This window comes from Macrobrachium nipponense, chromosome 49, assembly GCF_015104395.2.
Source record: "Macrobrachium nipponense isolate FS-2020 chromosome 49, ASM1510439v2, whole genome shotgun sequence".
Lineage (NCBI taxonomy): Eukaryota > Metazoa > Arthropoda > Malacostraca > Decapoda > Palaemonidae > Macrobrachium > Macrobrachium nipponense.
In genome coordinates this window covers 8,575,689-8,602,222 of record NC_087224.1, presented here as the reverse complement: position 1 = coordinate 8,602,222, position 26,534 = coordinate 8,575,689, and the positions used below count along the sequence as shown (strand labels likewise).

Genomic DNA, 26,534 nt, shown 5'->3' with positions numbered 1-26,534 from the left:
CAGATACCGAAGCATCCTTACGTTTAACTGATGCAGAATAGCTGAAACAGGAGCCATCACCCGAGAAAAGACCTGTGGAGCAGTGGTGAGGCCGAAACAAAGGGTCTTGAACTGGAAAACTCCCGAGTCCATGAAAAACCGAAGGTAAGGTCTGCTTCTTGGATGGATGGGGATTTGCAGATAAGCATCCTGCAGATCGATGGAAATCATCCAGTCCCCCCTCCTGACGGATGAAAGAACAGTCTGGACCGTCTCCATCCTGAACTTGGACTTTAGAATGAACTTGTTCAAAACCGAAAGATCTATGATGGGGCGCCAGCACCCGAGGCCTTTAGAACTACAAACATCCGAGAGTAAAACCCGGGAGAAGGAGGAGCTCGCTCTATGGCATCCTTCTCCAAGAGGGAAAGCGAAAGCTCCTTCTCCAAGGCTTGACCCCTGATTGAGTGAGGGGAATAACTGCTGAACTCGAGAGGACGATTGGAAAGTGGAGGTCTGGAAACAAAAGGGATCTCGTAACCTTCCTTCAGAACCTCCACCACCCAAGCATCCACCGCTCTCTGCCCCTGCCAAGCTGACCAATGGCGGGAGAGACAAGCTCCTACTGCGGTCTCCAGGCGAGGTGATGACTCCTACTTCCGAAAATTCTTACGCAGAGACAAGGAAGAAGAAGAAGAAGAAGAAGAAGGTCCTCCTGGAGGTTGAGCTCTTTCTCTGCCCTTAGAGCCACGCCAAGAACCTCTCCCGCGTTTCAAAGGGTGAGCACCAGAGGATGAAGAAGAGGCACCAGCAACCTGAGATGTACTCTGGAAAAAAGAGCCAGAAGGAGGTTGTTGGGCTGGAGCAGAAGGTACAGATCTGGTCCTAAACTTACGCTTACTCCTTGAAGGAACGGGAGGAAGACCAGAGGAAAAAGCTCTTGATAAGGCCCAGTGAGCTTGGGAAGAGGCATCACCTTGATGTTCCTTCAAAACCTCAGAAAGCACAGAAATATCGAAAAGAAAATCGCCAAAAGGAGAAGAGGACAACAGACGGGTTCTCTGAATCTCCGATACAGAGGAGGGTAACTGCGACAAATACAGGTTACGCCTTAGAGAAACAAGAAAGGACTGCATTGAAGCAGCAAGCTCGTTCTGATGTACAGAAGCGATTGAAATGGATGAGCAGAATTTCTCAAAAAGAGGAGCATCAGGAGGAACAAACCCGGAGTCCTTGATATACATTAAAAGCCCTCTGAGGACCCACATATTGAAGGATTGAGCTTCTTGTAAGGAGCTCATAACAGCCTCCATAGCAATAAAATCTTCAATTGAGACAGAGACCGAAGCCTTAGAAGGCAAGGGTTGACTTGAAAGTCGGACAAAATCAGGATTTGGCTTGGGGGGTCGAGAGAATGAAGAATCATCCGCCACCTGGTAAACTCCTCACCGGTGTCGTAGAAGAGAAGAGAGCTTCCTCTTCCCTTCCCCGATCACCCCTTCGAAAGTTTAGCGGCAACGTCCGCCCTCACTCTCGCGAACCTCTGGGCAAAGGGAAAACGTAAAAATTCCCGTGACCGGGAAGGACCGTCAAGAAAAATCCCTTCTGTAATACAACGAGGCGGAGGCTGCTTCTGCTCTTTAGGCCTCGCCTGAGGAAGAAAACTCAAAATTAAATAAAAAAGTTTCTTGAATTCTACATCATGACATCCATTCGAGGAAACATCAATATCACACGAATCCGCGTCATCATCATCATCATCGTCAGATCCTAACTTAGAAACTTCCTCTGAAGTAAAATCCTGACGACTAGCTATCTTAGGTCTGACACTAATATCCCTCCCCCCTTCTCCTAAATAAGCGCCCTTTGGCACTGTTACGGGACTAACAGGGGACACGTTGGGTAAAGATTCGTTAGGCACCTGCCCGGACCGGATCCCCCTAGGCCTTCGCCACGACGGGGTTCACAAGCCGGGGTATCTGTCGCACCGTTACCCATGGTGCTGTCGACAGGTACCTGACGAGGAGCTGAAAATGAATCTAAAAGTGTGTAAGACATTCTAGTAAAGGCTTCTTGAAAATTCTCTGACAGATTGTTAAACTTCGCAGAAATATCTCTATCTAGACTAAGCTGTAATTTCTTAAAATTCTGTTTCCAGGTAGTTTCCATTGCCAAAATCTTCGAATCTACATCAGAAATAACTTCACTAATTACCGGTTGTACAGGGGGCAAAGCATCAATTAATTCGGAGTCGGAGTCGTACGATACCGAAACCGAAGAGCCAGAATCATGAGCGCCCAAGTCAAAGAATTCGTTAGATACAGTTCTAGCAATCGATTTCTTTTTCTCCTTAACCGATCTTTTACGCTGCAAGATTGTTTGGCGTTTCATATAAGCAGTCATATCCTCGTCAAACCAGGGCTTACATACGTCACAACGAGAAGTCAAGTCACAAACCTGTCCACGACAAGAGCTACAAATGTCATGTGGTTCATACTCCCTGCTACTCATCCTTGTCCCACAAACCGGGCAGTTCCTGATGTTGCTGGCAGAAGGAAGCATCGTAATTTCTTGGTAATCCATTGTAGAATTGGACAGGTCAGTAGTTCCGAGGGTCGCGCAAAAGTTCGTAATTTAAGATAAGAACCACTACAGAAATCAAAGTTAATTCACTATTTCGTGATGTAATGCGTGAGTGGTAATTCATATAAAGTCTCATTTAACAAATAATGAAAGCTTTAAAGGCACAAAAATGTTTAAGGAAATTTATAAAGAGCGGCCGTGATGTAAACAACACGGGCGCTCGTTAACAACTGATTTGAGGGAAGGTTTTTCGTATCTGTCAACGACAGTGTTGCCAACTGGCGGACAGAATAGGAGGTAACAGGGTTGCCAATGTGGTAAATTTTGGTGCGGTTTTTGGGGATTTAGGGCTAGATAAATTATATTAAGGTAATGTTTATTAATAACCGGTTAGGGAGTTGTAGCCACCGGGGAGGGTTCACTATGAGGTCTCTCCTATAAGGAGTGGAGATAACTAGTTTATTACCATGGCAAAGCTTAAAAACCTGTTTCTTTCCCCAGGCTTACATAAACCTCCCTCCCTCTCTCTCTCATTTTTATCAATTTTTACTACGATGTTCTGCATTGCTGGAACGGAACCCCGCTATAACCATGGGACTGAAGATCTGAATTCAGCAAACAACTGACTCCACTGTGATGAATTTTACAAGAGGTTATCTAGGATATAAAAGGGTCTTTAGATTTATGAGCCTTTACCAGAAAAGATAAAATCACATTACATTGCACATGAAACTACTTATAATGGCAGGCATATAAAAGGTTTATAACAACATATTCTATAAAATATCTTAACAGGATAATGGGAGTTTCTATATAAGAATTATTTATATTTCAATACAAAAACAATATAAAGTACCATTCTGTACACTCATAAATGAAAATGAAAGACAAAAATTCATGATAACACTGAGAAGTTATCAAATGGAAGCGGTCACTGATTTATTCTCACCTCTTCTCATTCTTGGCAATCCATTCTGTCTCGAGTGAGCTGAAGTTGATAGATCTGTTGGCTCTGGGTTAATGGCTCCCATTTGATGAGACAGAGAACTCTTGACTTTTGGATTGACTGACCCACACTTGCTCATTGTCAACCGTCGTGGATGCTGCGTGGGTCCTCTGTCGCGATCTGTGGACTTCTCGGAGCAATGTAGAGAGGGAAACTTATGTGTTTGATGTGGTTCGGGTGAGATGGATTTTGGAGACATGCTTTCTGGAGAGCCAGGCTGATCAGAGGTCGAGTCTGGTAGTTGGTCGGGTGACGCTGAGTGACGTGGAACTATTTTAGGCACACGAGTCTGAGATCTATGACTTGGAGAGGAGTCTGGTGAACAGGATGTATGTGCAGAAACATGAGGTAATTCAGTTGAGTCAATGATTGGCGTACAGCTATACAAAAGCTTTGAAGTTGCATTCTTCAATGGAGGTTGGTCTTCTGATGATACCGGAGAGTTCTGGTCGGAAGGTGAATATGGAGGTAAGGCAGTGTCTGAGGTATTACTATGTCTGAGTGAGGTGGCAGAGATATCTGCACTGCAAAGGTTTTCTGGTTCCTCTGTTGATGGTTTGGGCGTCTTGGGAGATTCTGGTCGCTGGAACGTGTAAATGAAATTGTGCAATTGCTGAATTGCTCTGCGAACTTCATCCTCTTTTTGTTGTAGAGATTTTCTTTCCATCTGCTGTGCCTAAAATGATACATTAAGAAATGAAATTCATAACTAGCTAAGTAGACAAAATTTCATTTCACACTACAAAACAACTTGAATAATGACTACTGATCATTTTACTTTTTGTAAATTTGTAAAACTGCATACTAGTCCTTTGAGTTATCCATATGGAGAGCTCTTGTATTTTATATAAGAGCTCTCCATATGGATAACTCAAAGGACTCTTATATAAAATACACAATTATCATAAATATTCATCTTAATTATAAAAAAATATATGCAAATCACACAACTGAATATTATTCCTGAATTTTTGCAAGGTCAGCCCATGGAACTGGCTCTTGAATGAGTGTAAAATTTGGAGCAAGATGTAGAAAAAGAAGTTGAACAGCTATATGGAGCTGGACTGATGGGATACTGCAAAGAACCTTTAGTACCAGTTGCAGTGGGCCACACAGGAAGCATCATAGGCAAAGAACCCTAAGAGGATGGAAAACAAGATACTACTCAAACATGGTGGAGAGTAAAACAGATCAAAGCACATAATGGGGAAGTGGAACAAAAACTAATATGCTTTGGGAGTAAACTATAAAAGTAACATTCTGATGTCGAATCAAATTTGTTTGTTCATGTTCCTCTAAGCTACTTGATGAGGACTGCCCGAGTCAAGAAAAAAAGAGCACAGGAGAATTAACGTAAAGAACGGATATTCACCAAAGAAGTTATGTGAATCCTTTTCAACACTTTCGCTTTGTTGAAAATGTATAAAATTTGAGCCCAGTTTTTTGTTATCTTATTCTAGTGTAAAATTTGTAAAAACAAGATAGCAATAGCATTGAATTTCAATAATGCACTATTTGCTGCTTCAGATGAATAATATTTGCTAATGCAGTTACGAGTCCAGTCAAATGTTTGCATATGTAAAACTCAACAGTGTCATCCACATACAATTGAACACAATTTGTTAAATAATCACTATTAATTTTATTCACATAGTTGAATCAAGAATTCATGTATGAAGTCAAAGGAGCAATCTGCCAGAGCCAATGACTGCACCTGCTGGTGATACAGAGGATTTAATTTAGCATTAACGTGTCAGGATTTAAAACTTCCAAGTCAAGCACAGTTTCAACATTAATAGAGGAGTCAAACATGAATATTTCCTGGCATCCTGCACCCAAATGCTATACCAAATGGTCAAAATCTAGAAGAAAATTCAAGCCATAGGTTTGTCAAGGTGGTGTCACACGAAGTCAACTTCAGTTCTACCCTAAATATTGGTTGTTCTGTGTGGTTTGATAAATAAAAAAATAACTCGTGTGACACTGCCGCAAGATTCACCACTTGCCTATCAAAAAATCAGAAAAAAGTTAAGCCTTGATAAAAATACATGAATACTGCAGCTAGCATACAAGATATGAAGACTTACAGAATTTGAAGTCCTCAGAAGAAAGAATCATCGACTTAAGAAGAAAACTAAAAAATATAACAAGTTAGGGTACTGAAAGATTCTCTCACTCCTTTACACCTAAGCTACATTCTTTTTATGTTTTCTATTACTGTGTTCACCAGTTCCAGCTGCTTAAATCTGGTCTTGCACCAATTTTGAACCTTATTTAATAAACCTTGTTCCTCGTTGGATGAGTGGGTTGCGTATCCGCCTACCGATTTGGTAGTCGGGAGTTCGATTCCCTACTCTCCCATTGTGAAATCACAGGAATTTATTTCTGGTGATTAGATATTCATTTCGCGATATATAATATGGTTCATATCCCACAATAAGCTGTGGGTCCCTATGCTAGATAACTAATTGGTTCCTAGCCACGTGAAAATTTCTAATCCTTCAGGCCAGCCCTAGGAGAGCTGTTAACCAGCTCAGTGGTCTGGTCAAACTGAGATAAAGTACTTAACTTTAATAACCCTTAAAGTAGCAAACACCATCAAACTAGTTTTACGATAAAATTGTTATAAATACAATAAGTATATAGAGACCTTACTCTAAATCATCAGTATAAATAGAAGAGACTTTGTTGAAAGGTTAACACGATAAGCAACATTTACACGTGATAAAAGTAGATTTCTTAATCACTAAAGAAATGACGGCACAGGGCGACCATCACTAATCCGACATCATTGGTACCTGCAGGGTAATAGATTAGCAATTTCAACAGATTACAGACTGGTTAGGTTAGAATACACTTAACTCAACAGTTAACCACTTTATTCTACCTTTATAATACCCAGTAAATCAATTCTGGTGAAATTTTAATGAAGCACAAGCAAACTAAAAGGTACAGGTAATTCTGTTGAATTACACAAGAAAAAGACATGGACTTTGCAACTAAGCACATATACATGTTAGATGAAGGGCTGTCAGGATTCTCATTTTCTTCATCTTAAATTTTTATATATTTTATGCTATACTCATCTATTTTGACGAATTTTTCAATTTCATTTTTACAACCCAAAGGATGACTGCAATCGTATGCGTAGGGTACATATGAATGCACAAATTCATTTGTTTTCTCGTATATGACAAAACACTATTATGAAAGAAAACTAAGTTTCGGCTAATTAATTTGGAAATGAAATTGGAATATTTGTGGCTATTTTCTTCTCATTCTTATTTTTCTTTTTCCTGCTACTGGTTCTTCTCTGACTTCAGCCAATTATCCTATAGCTTATGTTACGTGCTGTTATGCTGATATTCTTATTTATATTTTATGCTATCCTCATTTATAATTTTACTCATTTTCTACTTTCTTTTTTCTACAATGTAAAAGATAAATGCAATCATGTGCCTAGAGTAGTTTCATATAAACACAAGTAGAGCCAACAATAGAAGCAGCAGGTTGTTGAAGTGAATCAGGAAACTTAAAATTGCTCTAGCCAAAATTAGAGGCGGATCAGTGATGGAAAAGGATCAACGATTGCCGGATTAGTGATGGTCAACCTGTATTCATTAACAATGGTGAACCTGGATGACACTTGCAACAAAGAAAAGCCTCAGAATAATAATTTCACTAGTTTAAATTAAAATTAATGTCACCTGGTAAGAGAAGGAATGCTTCTTTATGGCCGCAAGTTGTATGTTTAAGTCCACAATGAAGGTGAATATCAGTGGGTTAATAATGCTTAAGTTGTATATACTGTACATATATAAATTCAGGCCATTTAATCACAATATATCATTTGGAAACATACCACAAATCTGCACTCTCCTATAATGTACATTAGTTTACACAATGGAATTCAGAATCGGCATACCCTGCTACAGTGAAAGCACCTTCTAAACTATGCCAGACCACTTTATGGCCAATACCTACGAGCATAAATTTCTATCTACCCAATCCAGTGGTTGCCAAGATTAAAATGAAATCTTACAGGATGAGAGAAGACAACTTCTGTAAGATTTTGTTGTGGTGCTCAGACTGAATTCTGTTTCGAAATCTGTAGTGTGAGCCCATATGATTCCAATATCTTAAGATTACGTAGAACAACTGAAATATTCTGGGCTCACATTAGGTTATAAAGCCATTCAATTCTTGTTACACAGATCACCAATAAAAAAATACCAGTTACTGAAATTCATCAATAATTTGCCAAGATATTTCATAGACAGGGCAACATATGCACAGACTGATATATAGACAGCCACACAGGTGTGTACTGACTTCATTAGTGAAAGGAAAACTACTGTACTAAAAACAAAGCCAAAGAGAACAAGCACTGCCAACGTGATAATAACCGTAACCATTTTGACTTTTGTATAATAAAAGTTCAATTTACGTATTATCCTTGTCCAGTGTTCTAAGTGCTGTACAAAATAAAATAAAATTCAGAGCAATAAAAACAAACAATATACAGTACATGAAACTCACCTCAAAGGCTACAGCTAACTGTTGTTTTCTCTCCTCCAGCTGCAATTTAGCAACCGTTAGTTCCGCTCTCTGGCGTAGCAGATGCTCCCGCAACTCCAACGCCTCTGTGGAAACGTTTAGTCATGAAACGCATGATCAGTTTCTCCATTTTTTGTAGGCATGCTATTGCAACTGAGACAAAAGGTGGTGTCCTCTCTAAACGAAGCACTGAATTCAATCACATCCAAGCACAGAAAGAGTAACATGAAGCTTCTACGCCAACTAACAAAACAGCTACCTTACCTCATCCTAGCACCCATTTGAAAGCTGAACACTGATAACACTGAATTTGAATTACGTACACAGATATTAAAAACAATCAAATAGGAACATGCCTCGAATAAAAATGTATGTAAAATAGTTTATTTGTTGGCTCTACCTTCTTAGCTGTCCAATTTCCTTTAATCTTCATTGCTTCACTCACCTCTAACTTATGAAAAAGTCCTCCAGATCTGTCATGTGGAAGTCTACAAATGGGACTCTGGTTTGGTTAAGTTACTTCATGATGATGATGCAGCAGCAGTAACAATGACCTATAATCTCCCTACTTTTGACCGCAATAAATAACTGTTATATGAGTCTGGACTTTATAGAGTAACTCACCACTGTACATCTTCTACCAAGCACCTCTCCTTCCAAGAGCTAAAAATACGAATGAATATAATCATAATAAAAGATGTACACACTGCCCATAAAGAGACTGTACCATAACTTACAACCATCGTAAAATGTCTGGTATTTAGGGAAATACGTAGCAGCTATCTCCAAGATGCAACACTAGTATTACAGTAAACACCCCCAGATTTGGGGCTCGCAATTTGCGGATTCACTGATTCGCAGAAAATTCACCTATTTGCGGAATTTTTCACTAAGAAATATTCACAAATTACTGTATATTTTCATATCACTTTTATACCTAAATGGTACACTTTTTGTGATAAAGCTATTAAAATATTCAGGGGGGATACACATCCCCTGCAAATCCGGGGGGTTTACTGTGCAATAAAGTACCATTAGTTGAGTGAGATCACTGCATCTCTCAAAAATAAAAACAGTATAGTATGCCACGCTATGCTCATGCATACAATACAATGTACCATTCAAAGTATATAAAGATCTTTCATATCCTGTGCAGTATACAGTGGACCCCCGTATTCGCGTTCTCACACATTTGCAGATTTCTCTCAAGAACGATTCCCTGCATTATTAGCGGAAAATTCGCACATTCGCGGTATTTTTCTATGAGAAATATCCACAAATTCCTGGGTTTTTTTTTTTTCAATTTCATCATAAAATGCATTTTTTGTGATAAAACTATTAAAAAACCACATTTTTAGTGGGTTTTTCTTGAGTTTTAACTAGCAAAATAGGCTGTTTTTAGCGTTTTCATAGGGGTTCCAAACATTCGCGGGTTCTAACTATTCACGGGGGTGTCTGGTATGCATCCCCTGCGAATACGGGGGGACCGCTGTACATTTTAATCAATGCCCTTTCAGCTGACAGAGACAACAGTCAATCACACAGAAAAGCTTCCCAGATCATTTATTTTACTGTTACAGGTAGTTAACTGTCCTGTATGGGTAGTATTCTCATTTCAAAACAAATCCTGGAAAGGTCACTAACTGGTCTAGTTAACCAACTTCACTCCCAGCCTTTCATTCAGCATCATAAATCCATTCATACAAAAGTCAAAGTTAGTCATTTAACCTCATTCCTGACTCTGGAATCATAAACCTCTAAAGAATTCTGATTCACAAGGAGGTGGTAAAGTCAGCACCAAAGTGGGATACATCCCCTATAGGACCACTACAAAAAAAAGTCAGCTTACAAATATTTTAGCGTAAACGTTGTACAAAGGCACAAAACTGTGCTAACCTTTAATAATTCTTGATACACAAATGATAGGTACCATAATCATCAGCAAATGAAAAAGTCTTACACTACCTCTCAGAAAAACAAAAAAGGTACTTGACTAATACTTAACACTATCCATTTATCTATAAATACAATAAAAAAAAGCACACTTATTCATAGCTCATTTTTATGACATCAAGTCTACCACAATAAAGAAAAATTACAGTAAAGAAGCAAGCTCTTTCAAACCCTAACACCTTAAACAGTGTATGATGGAAGACTCATGAGGTTGTGCTGTTGGAGCATCACATTTCTCTTGAAAGAATCAAGACGAATGACAAACTGTCACAATTACCTTATATTTAAAGAAGCTTATCAGTCTCCCTTAGTAGGACACCACCTATAGTATATTCTTTCATGCATTATACGCCTAAAGATATTGCACAACTTAAAAGTAAAGACGGCTTCTTCAGAAAGGACCAACTATGGGAAAAATGCTTTAAAATTATATACGTATATATATGTACAGTATAGCAATACTACTGGCTTTTATGATGAAATTATATGTATACAGCAATGCAATATAAATGTTCAAGATCAGAAAAACAACATTGCAGTAAGTATGTATACTGTACATAGGTTCATAATTTATGACATTACCAGCAAGAATACAAAAAATAAAACTCAAGATCTAAATATCTTCAAAAATTATTTTAGATATCTGAAAAGTCTATTTTAGGTATTACCTAAGTAGATAATCTGCTGGAAGAAAAATCTAAGCTATCTATTTTCCATGACAAAACGTCCGATTAGTTACCATTCACCTTTGTTTAGAAATGCTGATCAAGTACAAGAACTTTAAATGAAATTCTAAATTCTAGTATAATAATAAGGAGCACTTCACAAATGCCTTTTCTTGTCCAAATGATTATACACCTGTAGTAAAACTGAACATACAAATGATTTAACAAAAGTACACCTGATTTTAACATCTGTTATGCCAAAAATTCTACAAAAATTTGATCTCTACGCATATTACATTTACTCTATTCTAAGATATTTTCCAAAATTTCAGTGTCCCATCTTTTAAAGATTTGTTCAACATTACTAATTAAATTAAATTCAAAAACAAAATAACCACCATTATTATTATAGTTTACTTTAAGGTTTCCCTGTACAAGATTAAGTTCCAACCTCTCTTGTTTCCATGCATTTTCTGCCCGAATTCGTATCCTCATTTTAAAAAGCAAAATCACTAAAACTAGCTCCCTGTTACCCATATTTGTCCCAAGCCCAGAGAAAACAAGAAATTCATCGATATCAATATCCCTGTAGGGGGGTAGTACCATCAGTACACCTCTTGTGGTTAAATGTAGGCATAGATGCAATGCCTTTCACTTCTTTAACTGTACCTCCACTCATATTCTCTTTCTTCTATCTTACTATCCACTCTCTCCTAACAATTGATTCAAAGTGCAACTGTGTGGTTTTCCTCATGTTACAGCTTTTCAAACATTCTTACTGTCAATTTCCCTTTCAGCACTGGATGACCTCATAGGTCTCAGCACTTGGCCTTTGGCCTAAAGTTGATACTATTCTATTCTATTTCATTATCATCATAAATGTTTTAATGTTGATTTTCCTGAGTTGGGTTACATGTGAAAAGACTTCTCTCCACTCTCCTCTGCCCTGTGCACTTTCTGCCTATATACTTCCAACTGGTCCAAGTCTTCACCTAATCTCCTTTTTCTGGATTTCTTGGAACTTCCTTCAAGGAACGGGTAAAAAAAAAAAAGGAAGAAAGATGTGTCTTGACTACAGAAGAAGTGAGACCTGCCTCTTAAAATGAAGGAAGGTTGTATACACTGGGATCAACACACGTAGGAAGAAAATTTTAAAAGCTGGTGGTAAAAGGGGGAAATAAAAAGTTATTAAACCATGTAATCCAGGGAATATTGATTTCCACAGGTTCCAAATATGCTCTTTTTCCACGTCTATCCGGCCTTCCAAATTCATTGTTTTAAATAAATTCTATCACTAGCTGTTTGAGCCCAATACTTTGGTTTAATACAAAGAAAATATTACAAATAGCACATTAATACTCAAGAGATCTAGTACAGTGTAACTATCATACTTTTTCCATTATCTTTCAAAGGGTATCTGTGAAAGTCCATCACTCATCTTTCCCAACCTTCATATTCCACAAATCTCCATCTTCCCTTCTCTTAATTCTCATCCAAGTAGGTCTGAGTCTTCCTATTCTTCTGATGCTATTCTTTATGGAGTGGTGAAAATGACATGCCCTTTTATCACAATCTCATCTTCTTACATAACCATTTGCAATTTCCCTTATTGTAATAATTCTCATTTTATCCGCCTGTCTGAATCCTAACTGTCTTTTGAAATCTTTGTTCCCAAACCAACAAAATCTACCAGATATAGTTTCACTGTCATATTCATGATGTATACCAATACAGATCATACTAAACTAAAAGTAGAATCTTATTTTTGTATGCTATTTCAGTCTACTGGATGCATAAAACTTATTCCACCTGCCTATTATTTGATTTTCCTTTTTATTGTTTCACTAGATTCCAACTCCAAACCTATAATCAACATCAATCTTTTTAAATATTCAAAATATAAAAAAAAATTGAAATATTCAATATCGTTAATCCTACCAATTTCAATATCAAGATCAGATCCTACTAATTTCAATATCAAGATCGTCTTTGCTGCCTGTACACAGCAAAAACTACACCTATCAAAATAATATCAGGGTCAGACCCTTCTAAAGAAGCCACATGCAAGTTCCAACCATTCCGAACACAGGACAAAGAGGACTCGTCATTACCTTGACTTACCTCTACGCCTGCTATCATGCTGAGGGTCGATACTTGTAGAGGCTCGAATTCCCAGTTGCTCACACGTGAGACACAGCCACGAGGGAGGAGGGTCTGCGTCTTCCAGGTCTACGCAGTGACTATGATACATGACTCCACATCCATCGCACTGGATGTCTGCACCTACATTGAAGATGTGATATATAGTGTATTGCTTAGAATGCTAAAATTTATGATACAATTAAGAGAATTTCAAAACAATTTTATTTAGGGCATCAAAGTAGCTCTAAATTATTCTCCATGATGGAAAACAAAAATTATGCCAGTTACATTATTACAATACAGTATATATAATAGAGTACTAAAACCTTCATCTATGTTGGGTGGTAGAGAACTGAAGACATTTCAGGTTCCACACTGCACTGCCAAAAACCCACATATCTTCCTTTCCTTAACTACAACTGTGGACAGCCTTTCTGACAGTGTTACGTGTGTTGATGTTTATAACTTATCAAAGGCAATAATGTTACTTCCAAGTAGTACAGTGCACCATTGCCTTGACACTACACTGATCTGCAAACTTTTTATACCAGTGCTTTTGCTTGTAGACTTTTTCTATACTACATTAATTCTTGATTGCTCCATAATTTTTTACATCTTATTCAGAAGCATTTTATTGTTTGGGAGCTTGCTACACAATTATGAGCAGTTTACTTACTCCTGAAGGATGTTTGTATACATTATAAAAAATAAAAAATGACTTATAGCTATCTCACATGCAACTGCATTACATTTCTTGCAGGAGGATGTATTGGACCTTGAATCTATATGTGAATACTATACATATATTGAAGTACTTTTAGCTTATTAATCGCAAAAACCCTTCACATTCAACTTACCTTTCACATTACACATGGGGCAAATTTCTTCAGAAGACTGTGAACTCAAGGGGAAATCTTCTTCAAGTGACTGAGGAGATGTAGGCTGCGAGGGAAGGTAAGTGGTAGGTGGTGAGCATGAAGACTGGGCAGGTGATACTGGACGGGACTCGGGGCGAGATGGTGGCTGGGACAGAGGTCGGACCTTGCGTCGTAAATTTGGAGGGGATCCAGCTCCACTTGTTAACCAAGCTCTGCGCTTCCGACGCTGAAATGGAAGGCTCACTTTCAATCTCTAACACACCACCACTAAAAGAAACAACTGACATAATGAAAGACTGGTACTACAGTTTGGCTTAAAAGTTCAATAAAAAAACATTCAACATACAGTATAATATGGTCAGTAAGCTGTTTTTGGCTTGAAGGGTTTAGTCACATAAAGGCAGTCCCCGGCTTATGACGGGTTCGGCTTACAACATTCCAAGGTTAAGACGCTTTTCAATTATATTCATCAGAAATTATTTACAGGGTTACGCCGCTTACAACACTGATCTGGCGGCAGAAATATGACTCCAAACATACAAAATAATAAATATTTGAAGGTTATTTTTATGAAAAATGCAATAAAAAGGCAGTTTACATAGTTTTTAATACACCCAAAGCATTAAAACTAAGGTTTTCTTGCAATTTTTGATCATTTTCCGGCTTAGGGCGATTTTTGGCTTATAACGCGTCAAGAACGGAACCCCTGTCGTAAGCCGGGGACTGCCTGTATATAAAATTACACACTGATAAACTACATGTGCTGATCCAATTATCAAATAAACTGGAAATGTTTATTCTGATAACATCTTTACAGGATTAGTTTCTGAGCCTTGATGACCATGTTGGTTGAAATTAAGACATTGCTATCACAATGCTAGTGATGGTGTAAAGCTGAATGCACTGCATACTAAGGAATTTACTTGCTATCACTGCAATACAACCTTAATAAAATGATAACTAATGGGATATGGTTATCTAATCTAGCTACTTCATTTGCTCATAACTAAAAAGTTATGGGTCTTTGAATGCTGCTACCAGGTATATTGACAAAAGCTGTTAAAAATAAATACTGTACCAGCATTGTTGCATAAGTGGGAAAATTAATTACTTTCCAATTATATATGCATTTACTGGCAGACATTACGAGTGATATGCCTTGGTATACTTGTCCAAAAGTTTCATAACCTAAACCAAACCTAATATGTACAGTACCTATACATGCTGGAAAATAAATCACATTACAGCAAATGGCCAAATTGCGCATTGAATTTACTCTCATTTCTCTGTGCTATTAAGGAAGCGGGAAAAAACACCTAATTGGTGTAATATACAATGAAGCACTTATGGGTCTATTAGCAAGGAGCTAAAGATCCTCTTAAACGATCGTATCTATAATATATTATAAACAAAGGAACAGTATATGTATTATTGGGCAATGTTTACCTACCGTTTCTGGTTTTTCCCATATTGTGCTTGAAAAGACGTGAGAATATGCACTATGTTTCCGTCTCTCGTACCTTTTCGCAAGAACTTCTTGGCACTCACTAACAGTAAGGAGCCCTGTTTGGGAAAAAAAAAATACATTATTACATAGCAATTTGTACCCTTCTTTTATTGAATGCAAAATAACATCTTAATACTTGCAAACAAAAAGGAAATAAAAACCTTTCTTTATATTTCTCGGTTACAAAAATCCAGAACAATATTCAGTGTACCTACACTTAACAGGCAGTCCCCAGTTTATGAGACTGGGAGGGGGAAACATTAAGATAAAAAAATTTATTGCAGATTCAAAATTCAAAAAAGGTCGGAGAAGAAGAGAAAAGGTGAGAGAGGTTTTTGAGAGAGAGAGAGAGAGAGAGAGCGAGAGAGGAGGAAGAGAGAGAAGGAAGAGAGAGAAAGAGAGAGAGGGAGAGAGAGAGAGAGAGAGAGAGAGAGAGAGAGAACATCATAATAATGGAATAAATATATAGGGCTAAAGGTGGCAAAACTGTAAAACCAACCAGGTTACGGCACCGAAAAAACAGGTATGGCACTGTAAAACTGGATACGGTGCTGTAAAACCACTTATGGCACCATAAAATCAGGTTAACAGTGCCGTGAGCCAAGCGCCATAAAGTCGGAACGCCGTAACCCAGGGACTGCCTTACAGTGCAACCACTTATATACGTATTCGTGCTGCTCGTCAATGAAGTTATGGACATTCAACAAACTATCTCAGCAGTTACCCTTATAAAGTATAACTTTTCTATGGATATATATACTGTACTGGTATATAACCAATTAACCCAACCAAGGAACTTGTAACACACCTAAACAATTTTAGTTTAAGCAGCAGTTGGTCGTACTAAGAACCCAGAATGTCTACAGATAAGTTCCACTTACCTAGAGCATGCATGAATTCATCTTCACTGACAAGATCATGAACATCTTCGACAGAATAATCTGCTGTCGGTGGCTGGAAGTTATGCAAGCGCTTTTCGGGGGAACACCACCAACTCTGTGGACTACTGGGATCACTGGCAGGAAACCCTTCTCCTGTAACACTAACAAAATATCTTGTGGTTAGAATTAACAAGGACCTATTCCAGTTAAGAAATGATAATATTAGTATATCCTGTCCTCATTTTGTTAACAACTTTACATGGAATATAAAAATCTCCATACACGAACAAAGCATTATTAATAAAGTAAAGGTCTTAAAAAAAAAAGAAGTTATATTAATATGATCTTCAAATAAAAGAACATCATCTAACAAAAACAAGGCCAGATGATATAAAAAAGAAAAACAAAATTCAGAGCACCAAATATTTCCTAGATTCTTCATTTTGCATTCATATACAAAGTCATTCAGACTTAGCTGCATTACTTCCTACTTTTGTAATTATTTTTTTCCCCCTATGGTCTCTTCCCATTTAGCAATAAATCCTTCAAGCCAAACCTAAAGATCAGAAAAGTGAATTACTGATAATTTTAAACTGCTTTACAACAGCAAAGAATCAGGGCCATTGTGACGGAGTTGATCACCTTACCAGTGGACCTTACTGCAAGACTTAACCTGACTCACACACAAAATGCGTGATCAAAGTGAACCTGTTTTCGCTTGAACCTCACTATCCAAGATATACCCACTCACAACATATAATTTCTGTAATTTGTAGTTGCTCAGATGGATAGTTGAGCAAAGAAATGAATTAAATAAGTTTATAGAATAGATAGTACAGTAGTCATGTACATTATTCATTTATTCAACCTCATGAAATGCAAGGCATCAGTTGGTACCTATACAACAAAAGTTTTATACCGATGATGATTCGTTATTTAAACTATGTTCTCACCCAAGTTTCCTGATTTATAAAATTTATTTGATCTTCTCCTGCCCTTAGAAAAATGATTAGTTGAGCCCTTGCCCCAATTACCAAGGGGAAATTAGCAATCCAAGACTGCTGTTTCTTCCCATCTACTCTGACTATGGATACCCTGCTTCTACTGTCCCTGAATGTCTTAACTAAAGTTAAACATCATTCTTTTATGTTCTCTTTACTTTCGACTTGGCCAAAATACGGCCATTTGGATGACCCTGCAGTGGCCTTTAGATCTAAAAAAAAAAAAAATGAATGAGAATAAAACCCACTTACATTTAAGCCTACCTTCTGTGAAGATAACATCACAATAGGTCAGCCATCTTACCTACAGTCTAGAGGCTGTTCTGGACTGGCACGAAGATTATTGTTTGGTCGTTCCGCTGGGTATTCGGGGTATGATATTGGTAAGGTCTTCACTCCTTGACCGGCATTGCAGATACTCTGATCAGCCCTTTCTGGGCTTTTGGCACCTGGAAGACTTGGAGACAATAAGGATTTCCTGCCGTCCTGATGCTGGATATCACTGCCATCTAGTTCATTAGAAGTGGAGTGTACTACCTCATTTTGATCCTTATCATCAAAGCACTGAGGACGCTTCCTGCTGCGTTCTTCTCTTAGTTTGGCAACGACCAGTTTCTGAATGAGAATAATTATTTCAGTTGAGAGGCTTGAGCGTGATATCTAGGTCTCGAGTTATCCAAAGTATTCAAAAAGACTCTGTACTCACAGCCTGCAATTCTCTACAATAGGAATCATTACATTATACTATTTACCTATACCTGTACCCTTAATGTATGTTCCTGATAATTATGATAGAATTGCTGTCAATTAACCCTCTTGCGCAAAGGCCGAAAATATGAAATTTTCATTATTAAAATGAAGTTTTATTGTATACTTACCGAACAATTATAGAGCCGTGATTTCCACGAGCGGCAGGATACTAAATTCAAATTTAGCGCGTCGGCGTCGCCAACACTGGTGGTGATGACGTCATCTCCCTCCACTCGCGGGAGAACCAGGTACAACTGCCCAGGTGAATCCAATTCTTTCTGCCCGTCCGTCCACCTAAGGGAGGAGGGTGGGTATAATCATAATTGTTCGGTAAGTATACAATAAAACTTCATTTTAATAATGAAAATTTCATTTTTATTGTAGTGTCTTACCGAACAATTATAGAGCTGATTACACATTTATGGGGAAGGTGGGATTCAGTGGACCACTAGTATTTTTAAATGGTTACATTTATTGCAATACCAGTAAACACTCAAGGTGTCTGTTGTACCTTACCTTGTAAGAGAGCTACAGCAGACTGTTACTGCCTCTGGTCGGTGCTCTTCTTACTAATGTAGAGGAATTGGAATTTGACCAAAGTTAGCCTCTACAGGAGTGGAATCCTTCCGTAGTTCAAGCGAGTCAAGGCTGACTGACGGAGGATAGTAACAACAAAGATTGCCCTTGCCCTGGGCTAAGACCAGAAATTCAATCATACAAAACATTTGTCACCAACACCAGATTTAAAAACACATATACCCAACCATTGTAAAATCTGACCTAACAGACTGGTGAGTATCCCAGGTACTCAGTACCCCCAGCTTCCCTTGAACTCGACAACCTATTCAAGGTGAAAAGTTAGCATAGAGGTGACGACCCCTGTGCCGTTTCTCCCAACACCATGCCAGAAACCGCCACCGGACCTAACGTTTTACAATTCTCGAAAACCGTTTCTATCTCTTTGAGATAATGACTCGCAAAAAACCAAATTCGATCTCCAGAACGTGCTCTGAAGAATCGAAGCTAAAGATAAATTCTTTCTGAATGCTAAAGAAGTTGCCACTGCTCTAACCTCGTGAGCTTTAACTCTCAGAACGGAAAGATTGTCGTTCTCGGACTGCGAGTGAGCTTCCCTGATAAGCTCTCTAATAAAGAACGATATAGCATTCTTAGAAAGAGGACGAGAGGGATTTTGAACCGAGGTCCAGAGCTTAGAAGATTGTCCTCTAATACCCTTAGTGGCAAACAGATACTGCTTAATAGCCCTGACTGGACATAAGAGCCTTTCCTCCTCCTCATGTCCAACCAAATCAGATAAGTTCCTTACCACAAAACTCCTCGGCCAAGGATTAGAAGGATTCTCATTTTTGGCTAGAAAGGTCAAAGATACCGAAAATACAGCATTGCCTTGAGAGAAACCGACTCTTTTGTCTATAGCGTGCAATTCGCTGACACGCTTAGCAGAAGCTAGTGCAATAAGAAAGAGTGCCTTCTTAGTCAAGTTCCTGAGTGAAGCCGACTTCAAAGGCTCAAACGGTGGCCCCATGAGGAACTTAAGCACCACATCTAAGTTCCAAGCCACTGTATCTTGCGGGAGCTTAGTGGTTTCGAAAGACCTAATGAGGTCCGACAGATCTGAATTGGAGGAAATATCCAAACCTCGATGTCGAAAAACCGAAGAGAGCATGGCTCTATATCCTCTGATCGTCGAAGGAGCCAGTTTCTTAGAGTTCCTAAGAAATAGAAGAAAATCTGCTATTTCTGTTAAAGAGGTCGCAGAAGTAGAGACTTTAGCACTTCTACACCACTCTCTGAAGATTCTCCACTTCCCTTGATAGAGTTTGTTAGAAGACTCTCTCCTACAACGAGCGATAGCTTCTGCAGCTCTTCTTGAAAATCCTTTCGCTCTGACAAGATTCCGGACAGTCTGAACCCTGTCAGAGCTAGAGCGGACAAGTTTTGGTGGAACCTCTTGAAGTGAGGTTGTTTGAGAAGCCACTTCTCTGGAGGAAGAAGTCTGGGGAAGTCTACTAACAACTGGAGAAGGTCCGGGAACCACTCTTTCCTGGGCCAAAAGGGAGCGATTAACGTTAGCGTTACATTGCTGTGCGACATGAACTTGTTCAGCACCTCTCTTATTAGACCGAACGGAGGGAATGCATAAGCTTCCAGACCCGACCAATCCAACAGCATTGCGTCCACCGACCAAGCTAGAGGATCTGGGACTGGCGAACAAAAGAGAGGAAGACGGTTGTTCCTTGATGTCGCGAACAGGTCTATTGACGGTCGTCCCAAAGGCGCCAAAGTTTCTGACAAATCTTGTTGTCCAAAGTCCACTCCAGAGGTAACACTTGCTGTTGACGACTTAACTCGTCCGCCAGGACGTTCATCTTTCCCGGAACAAATCTCGGGACTAGCTGAACCTTCGCTTCGTTTGACCACAGGAGGAGATCCTTGGCTACTTCGTACAGAGAGAAAGACTGAGTCCCCCCCTGTTTCCGCACGTACGAGAGAGCCGTGGAGTTGTCGGAATGCACTGCCACTACTCGACCTTCTACTAAGCTCCGAAACTGTCTGGGCCCCAAGAAAATTGCTAACAGTTCCTTTACATTTATGTGGAACTTCTTCTCCTTCTCCGACCAAGCTCCTGAAGTCCGTTGATTTCCCAGTAGGGCTCCCCAACCTGTGTTCGATGCGTCGGAAAAGAACTGTAGGTTCGGGAGGATGGGTCGTAAATCTAACCCTTCTTCCAACCTTGCTCGAGAGAGCCACCACCTTAGGTCCTCTTTTATTTGATCTGTGACAGGAAAGGTAATCGAGTCTGGTTGTGTCTTCCCTGCACCAAGAGGCTCTCAGGAAAAACTGCAGAGGTCTCATGTGCAGTCTTCCCAACGTCACAAATTTCTCCACTGACGTCATTTGCCCAGGAGCCTCATCACTGATTGGCAGAACTTACCTTTTTGTCCAAGAACTCCTGAACTGTCTCCAGACAGCCTTGAACCTCTTCGGGGACAGAAAAGCCCGAAAAACTTGAGCATTCAGAATCATCCCCAAATAAAGGATGCTCTGAGATGGAACCAACTGGGACTTCTGTTTGTTGACCAGAATTCCTAACTTTCTGGCAAGATCCAGAGTTGTTCCAAGGTCCTTCATGCACCGACTCTCTGATTCCGACCGGAGAAGCCAATCGTCCAGATAGAGGGAGATTCTTACTCCTAATATGTGCAGCCAGCTTCCTATCGGGGATAGAACCCTGGTGAAAACTTGAGGAGCGGTTGCTAGTCCGAAGCAAAGCGCCCGAAACTGAAACACCTTGCCTTCGAACATGAACCTCAGGTACTTCCGAGATTCGCGATGTATCGGAATGTGAAAATAAGCGTCTTGCATGTCCAGAGAGACCATCCAATCCCCGTCTGATGGACTCCAGAACCGACCGAGTGGTCTCCATATGAAATTTTGTTTTCTGGACATGCAAGTTCAGGGCGCTCACATCCAAAACCGGCCTCCAGCCCCCTGATGACTTGGGAACTACAAAAAGGCGATTGTAAAAGCCTGGAGGAAAATCCCCTTCTATCTGTTCTATCGCTTCTTTGAGAACAAGCGCTTCCACTTCTGCGGCTAGCGCCAGAAATTTGTCTGAGCCCGGAGAGTATGCCTGGAATGGAATGGCACAGGTGAGAGCGAGGGAGGTGAAACGAGAGGAATACGATAGCCGAACTTGAGTACTTGCACTACCCAGGCTTCTGCTCCTCTGTTTTCCCATTCCTCCCAAAACAGCGCCAGCCTGGCTCCCACTGGTGCATGAAGAACCGAGCTTTCATTTGGAAGGTTTGTTAACCTTGGCCGAGGCCTTAGACTGAGGTCGCAAATTCGACTTCGGCCGAAAGAAGCGCTTGGGTTTTCTCCCTCGAAAAGGCGCTTGGGTCAGAGGAGAAACCGAAGGAACAGTCTCCACAGGAGCTTTAGGTCTCTTAGTAGACTGTGCCAGTAAATCCGAAAGTAGAATTTCTTATCTAGCGCAGACGAAATTGACAACACTACATCGTCTGGAAAGAGGTTATCTTTCACAAAAGGAGCAAACAAGAGAGCAGACTTCTGTTGGGACGTAACCCTTTTAGAAGCAAAGGAGGCACCAAAGTTGCCTTTTCTTAAGGGTACCAAAGGCGATGAGCGAAGCTAACTCATCACATCCATCCCTAATGGATTTGTCCGCACAGGACAGAACACCAATCCAATCCTCCGCTAACTCCTGAGAAAGAGAAGGACAGTCTTCGATCTTGGCCGCTAAAGCGCCAATAGTCCAATCAAGGAAGCTAAAGACTTCCAAAAGTTTAAATTGATTCTTTACAACGTGGTCCAACTCAGGCGCTGTAAAGAAAACTTTCGCTGCGGCGAAAGCAGATCTTCTAAGAGGAGTCGATTAAACTGGAGAAGTCTCCCTGGGAGGAGGCAGAAAACTCCCAGAGAAGGAGCTTCCCCAGTTACATAAAACCTATACCTCTTACGAAGCAACTTAGAGGGAGGGTAAGCAAAAGAGCCTTCCCTAAGTCTCTTTTCATAGACATCCATTTCTCCGTCTCTTTCAACGAATGTCTAACCGCTTTAGATAGAACAAGTTTTGGGAGGAGAGGGTCTGAAGTTTTCCTCCTCATCAAAAAGTCGAAGTTGGGGAGCGCGGGGCCGGCTTTCTCAAAATAATCTGGATAAGATACCAGAAGAAATCTAAGGAGACGTGAATAACACGAGAGGTGATGTGAATCCTCCTCCTCTACTTCTTCTTCATTCTCCGATACCGCGAAGAAGTAGACGGAACTACAACCGGATCTGAAGGTTTCGAACCACCCTTGGACTCATTCATCCAGTTGGTTAACATCTCTAACTGCTTGCGCAAAGGCGCCAGAGACGAATCAAAAACAGTTAACGTAGGCTTGGAAGAGCCTAAATGTTCAGCAGGAGGCGGAAAAAACTACTTGCGCCTCGCTCGGAGCCGCCGAAATTCGAGGCGAAACAGGCGCATCAGGCGTAACAGACGAAAAAGCGCCTAAAGAAACACCCTTAGAACTGCTAGCTACAGCGCTAAAACCACAATCTCTACTAGTAGATGGAGCCGAAAAAGGCACAGATTGAGGCGACGAACGAGCCGCTAATGGTCGCGGCGCAACCCTACTCTCAGGCTCCTTATACCGCTTGACTGGAGGAGGCGAAGAATCGGCGCCTGAACGCCTCTTTAAGGGACGCGAACGGGCGAATCTCGCCAAGAGCGCCGCGCGACCGGAGACGAATCGCTTGAATCATTCGAAAGGCGTCTGACCGCAACACCTTTCCAACGCTTAACCGAGCCCTGTTGAGGCGCAACAGGCTCAACAAGAGAGGCGCCTGTCTGTGGGCAAATCCCGATCGACTCCCTTGGACTTCCGGTATGTCTTCTCTCCCCGGTGCGGGGGAGCTGGACAGTGACCTTTGTCTAGGAGACGTGTCAGGACAGACAGACGCACCCTCAACTACACTCTTACCTGAAGCCGCTTTCTCCAAAAACGTCTTAACTGAATTACCAAGTTGCAAAACCGTATTCGCTAGTACCGAAAATTTCTGATCTAGCCTCGATTCCAGACTGGCAATGGTGTCGGAAGAAACTACACGGGAAGCCGGAGAAGCGGGATTAGTAGGAGGAATAGGAGGTGTAGTTAAAGGAGACATAACAATTTGAGGAGAAACAGGAAGGAACAGAAGCATCGCAAGACGAAGCGGAGCTAAGTCTACTTTCCCTAAGCGCTGCTTTTCTAATTCTGTCTTTAGCTAATTTCTCCGAGTATGAACTAAAAACTTCCATTGAGAATCAGTCCAATCACTACACTCGTTACATGTTCGATCTGCTGAACAAACCTGTCCCCTACACTTAACACATTTAGTGTGAGAATCATATTCTAACTTGGATAATCTAGTTTTACATCCTGAGATGCAAAACCTAACTCCCGACGGACTAGAATCCGACATGGCAACGCCTAAATAAAAAGCAAAATAACAACAACGCCAAAAAAGAGTACTTCACCAATTCCGAAGATCAATTCCACAAGAAAAAAGCGAAGCAAAGTCATCCAACCGCACCGACCACCGATGTTCACCGGACGCCGGCAGGAAAAGAATTGGATTCACCTGGGCAGTTGTACCTGGTTCTCCGCGAGTGGAGGGAGATGACGTCATCACCACCAGTGTTGGCGACGCCGACGCGCTAAATTTGAATTTAGTATCCTGCCGCTCGTGGAAATCACGGCTCTATAATTGTTCGGTAAGACACTACAATAAAAATAAAGGTTAAGGTACACGACTTTTCCCCCCCGGGGCCGAAAAGAACACGCGCATGGAAAAGTTTTTTGGCAAAGCTCAGTATGTCCAAACTATAACTGATATACGCCTCTGGTTAGTGTTATTATGTCAGCAAATGATTGAATATTTCCTAAAGCAATCAGAACATCTTTATGAGGCTTAGAAATAATAAAAACAATGTGAACGTGAAATTTTTAGGAATAATTGTAGATATTTTTTGGAAATAATCATGAAAAATATAATAATTAAGTTTGGGGAGTTTGTTTTACCGTATAACTAAATTGTGTAGAAATGTTTGATCTTTCATGTGGAAGCAATAATTTTGCAATAAATGTGTTTGCTAATGAGCTGTAATTGATTAAAAAATGTTAATTTTTTCCGGAGTGCAATTTTCAGATTTTCCAACCTACTTATGTTGACATTTTGTATCGTAGTTAAGTAAGCTAGCGGTGTCGGGTTTGCGTTTCCTTTGAGATTCATCATCTGTCAACCCAATGGCGTCAACTACATTTTCTATGACTGACTCATTTTTTTCCCGAAAATAACTTACAGATGACGCACCTGGCGCGTTGCCATCTGTGCACTTACGGCAAAAAATTTATTGAAGCGCTACGCGTCATCAGATCATGAGAGGGTTAAGATATAGTAGTTCAGTAGAAAACAGTATGCAATATAGAAGATATAATCAATTCATGGAAATTAATCTTTAACATAATATCAGAATGATGTACAGCACTGGATACAAATGAAATCTATACACCCAGCAATCTAAGTACGGGCAGTCCCCGGGTTACGTTCTTGAGACGCGTTGTAAGCCGAAAATTGTCATAAGCCGGAACATCGTCAAAAATCGTAAGAAAACCTTACTTTTAATGCTTGGGGTGTATTGAAAACTATGTAAACTACATTCTTATTGCATTTTTCATAAAAATAAAAAAAAACCTTCAAATATTGATTACTTTGGAATTTAGGTGTCATATTTCTTCTGCCAGATCAGCGTTGTAGGCGTTGTAACCCGGGAAATAATTTCTGATGAATATAATTGAAAAGGGCCTTAACCTCGGAACGTCGTAAGCCGAACCCGTCGTAACCCGGGGACATCCTGTACCTCTGGATGCCTACAAGCAAACCTTTGGGATAAGTACCTAAATGAATTTGAGAATTTCATAAACTATCTCAAAGTCATACTAAATTCTACTCTAATTTATTTTCATATTATTGGCCAGTTTTGGAAATTTGTATATGAAAGTGTATAAAAGACTATCAGTGCAAAATCAGAGGAACATTTTTCCATTTTTAAACACTGGCATGCATTGGAATTGAACTGAAATGAATACAGGCAGTCTCCGGGTTATGACGGTCTCGGATTACGACGTTCCGAGGTTACGACGCTTTTCAATTATATTCATCAGACATTATTTTCAGGGATGACGCCTACAACGCTCATCTGGCAGATGAAATATGACACCAAAAATGCAAGATAATCAATATTTGAAGGTTTTTTTTGATGAAAAATGCCATAAGAATGCAGTTTACATAGTTTTCAATGCACCCAAAGCATTAAAAGTAAGGTCTTCTTAGGATTTTTTATGTTCCGGCTTACGACGATTTTCGGCTTACGATGCGTCTCAAGAACGGAACCCGCGTCGTAACCCGGGGACTGCCTGTATAGTGTTTAGGTGTAACAGGAGAAAAACCTCAAAGCAGTTGCACCATGAATCTATTGTTAGTAGAGGGTGGAAAGTAAGATGGAGCAAAGAGAATATGAACGGAGGACCAGTAAAAATGAATAAAAGAGGTTGTACCCAGGGGTTGAAGGGACGCCGCAAAGAACCTTGAGTAATGCCCACGGTGCAATGCATAAGGTGCACTGGTGGCAATATCCCACCCTATGGGACTGGCATACATTGGGAAATTCTGATGTTAAATGAGGAAGTGGCTGGGTAGGTTACTTAAAGGTTGGGATAATACATTAGTCTGAAAGATTTAGCAGGTCTGGATATATGAGAAATAGAAAGAGAATAGTACTAAATTTTGGTCAAGGCGAAGCGCTGGGACCTATGAGGTCATTCAGTACTGAACAAGAAGAGAGTAGGAAAGATTTGAAAGGTGTAAGAGGAGGACAACCTTGCAATTCCAACATGAAACAAGTGAATTTGGAGTGGGTGGATAGAAAGATGGAAGAAAGAATGTGAATGAAGAAGGTACAGTATTAGGAATGAAAGGGTCGCAGCTAGGAGCCAAAGGTACACTGCAAAGAACCTCAATTAATATCTACAGTGCACCATATGGGGTGCACTGACAGTAC

The 26,534-nt window shown here is 40.1% G+C and overlaps 1 protein-coding gene across 1 annotated transcript in view; it reads right to left on the bottom strand.

Annotated features, from left to right (window-relative positions):
• Positions 1–3,237: 3,237 nt before the first annotated feature.
• LOC135205305 (uncharacterized) overlaps positions 3,238–26,534 on the bottom strand; it is a 38,627-nt gene continuing 15,330 nt past the window's right edge. The window contains exons 4-10 of the mRNA XM_064235726.1: positions 17,457–17,767; positions 16,152–16,312; positions 15,214–15,326; positions 13,743–13,989; positions 12,865–13,026; positions 8,108–8,211; positions 3,238–4,244 (exon numbers count right to left, since the gene is read on the bottom strand). Coding sequence (XP_064091796.1) covers positions 3,480–4,244; positions 8,108–8,211; positions 12,865–13,026; positions 13,743–13,989; positions 15,214–15,326; positions 16,152–16,312; positions 17,457–17,767 — 1,863 coding nt within the window. The 3' untranslated portion in view covers positions 3,238–3,479. The remainder of the gene's footprint in view (positions 4,245–8,107; positions 8,212–12,864; positions 13,027–13,742; positions 13,990–15,213; positions 15,327–16,151; positions 16,313–17,456; positions 17,768–26,534) is intronic.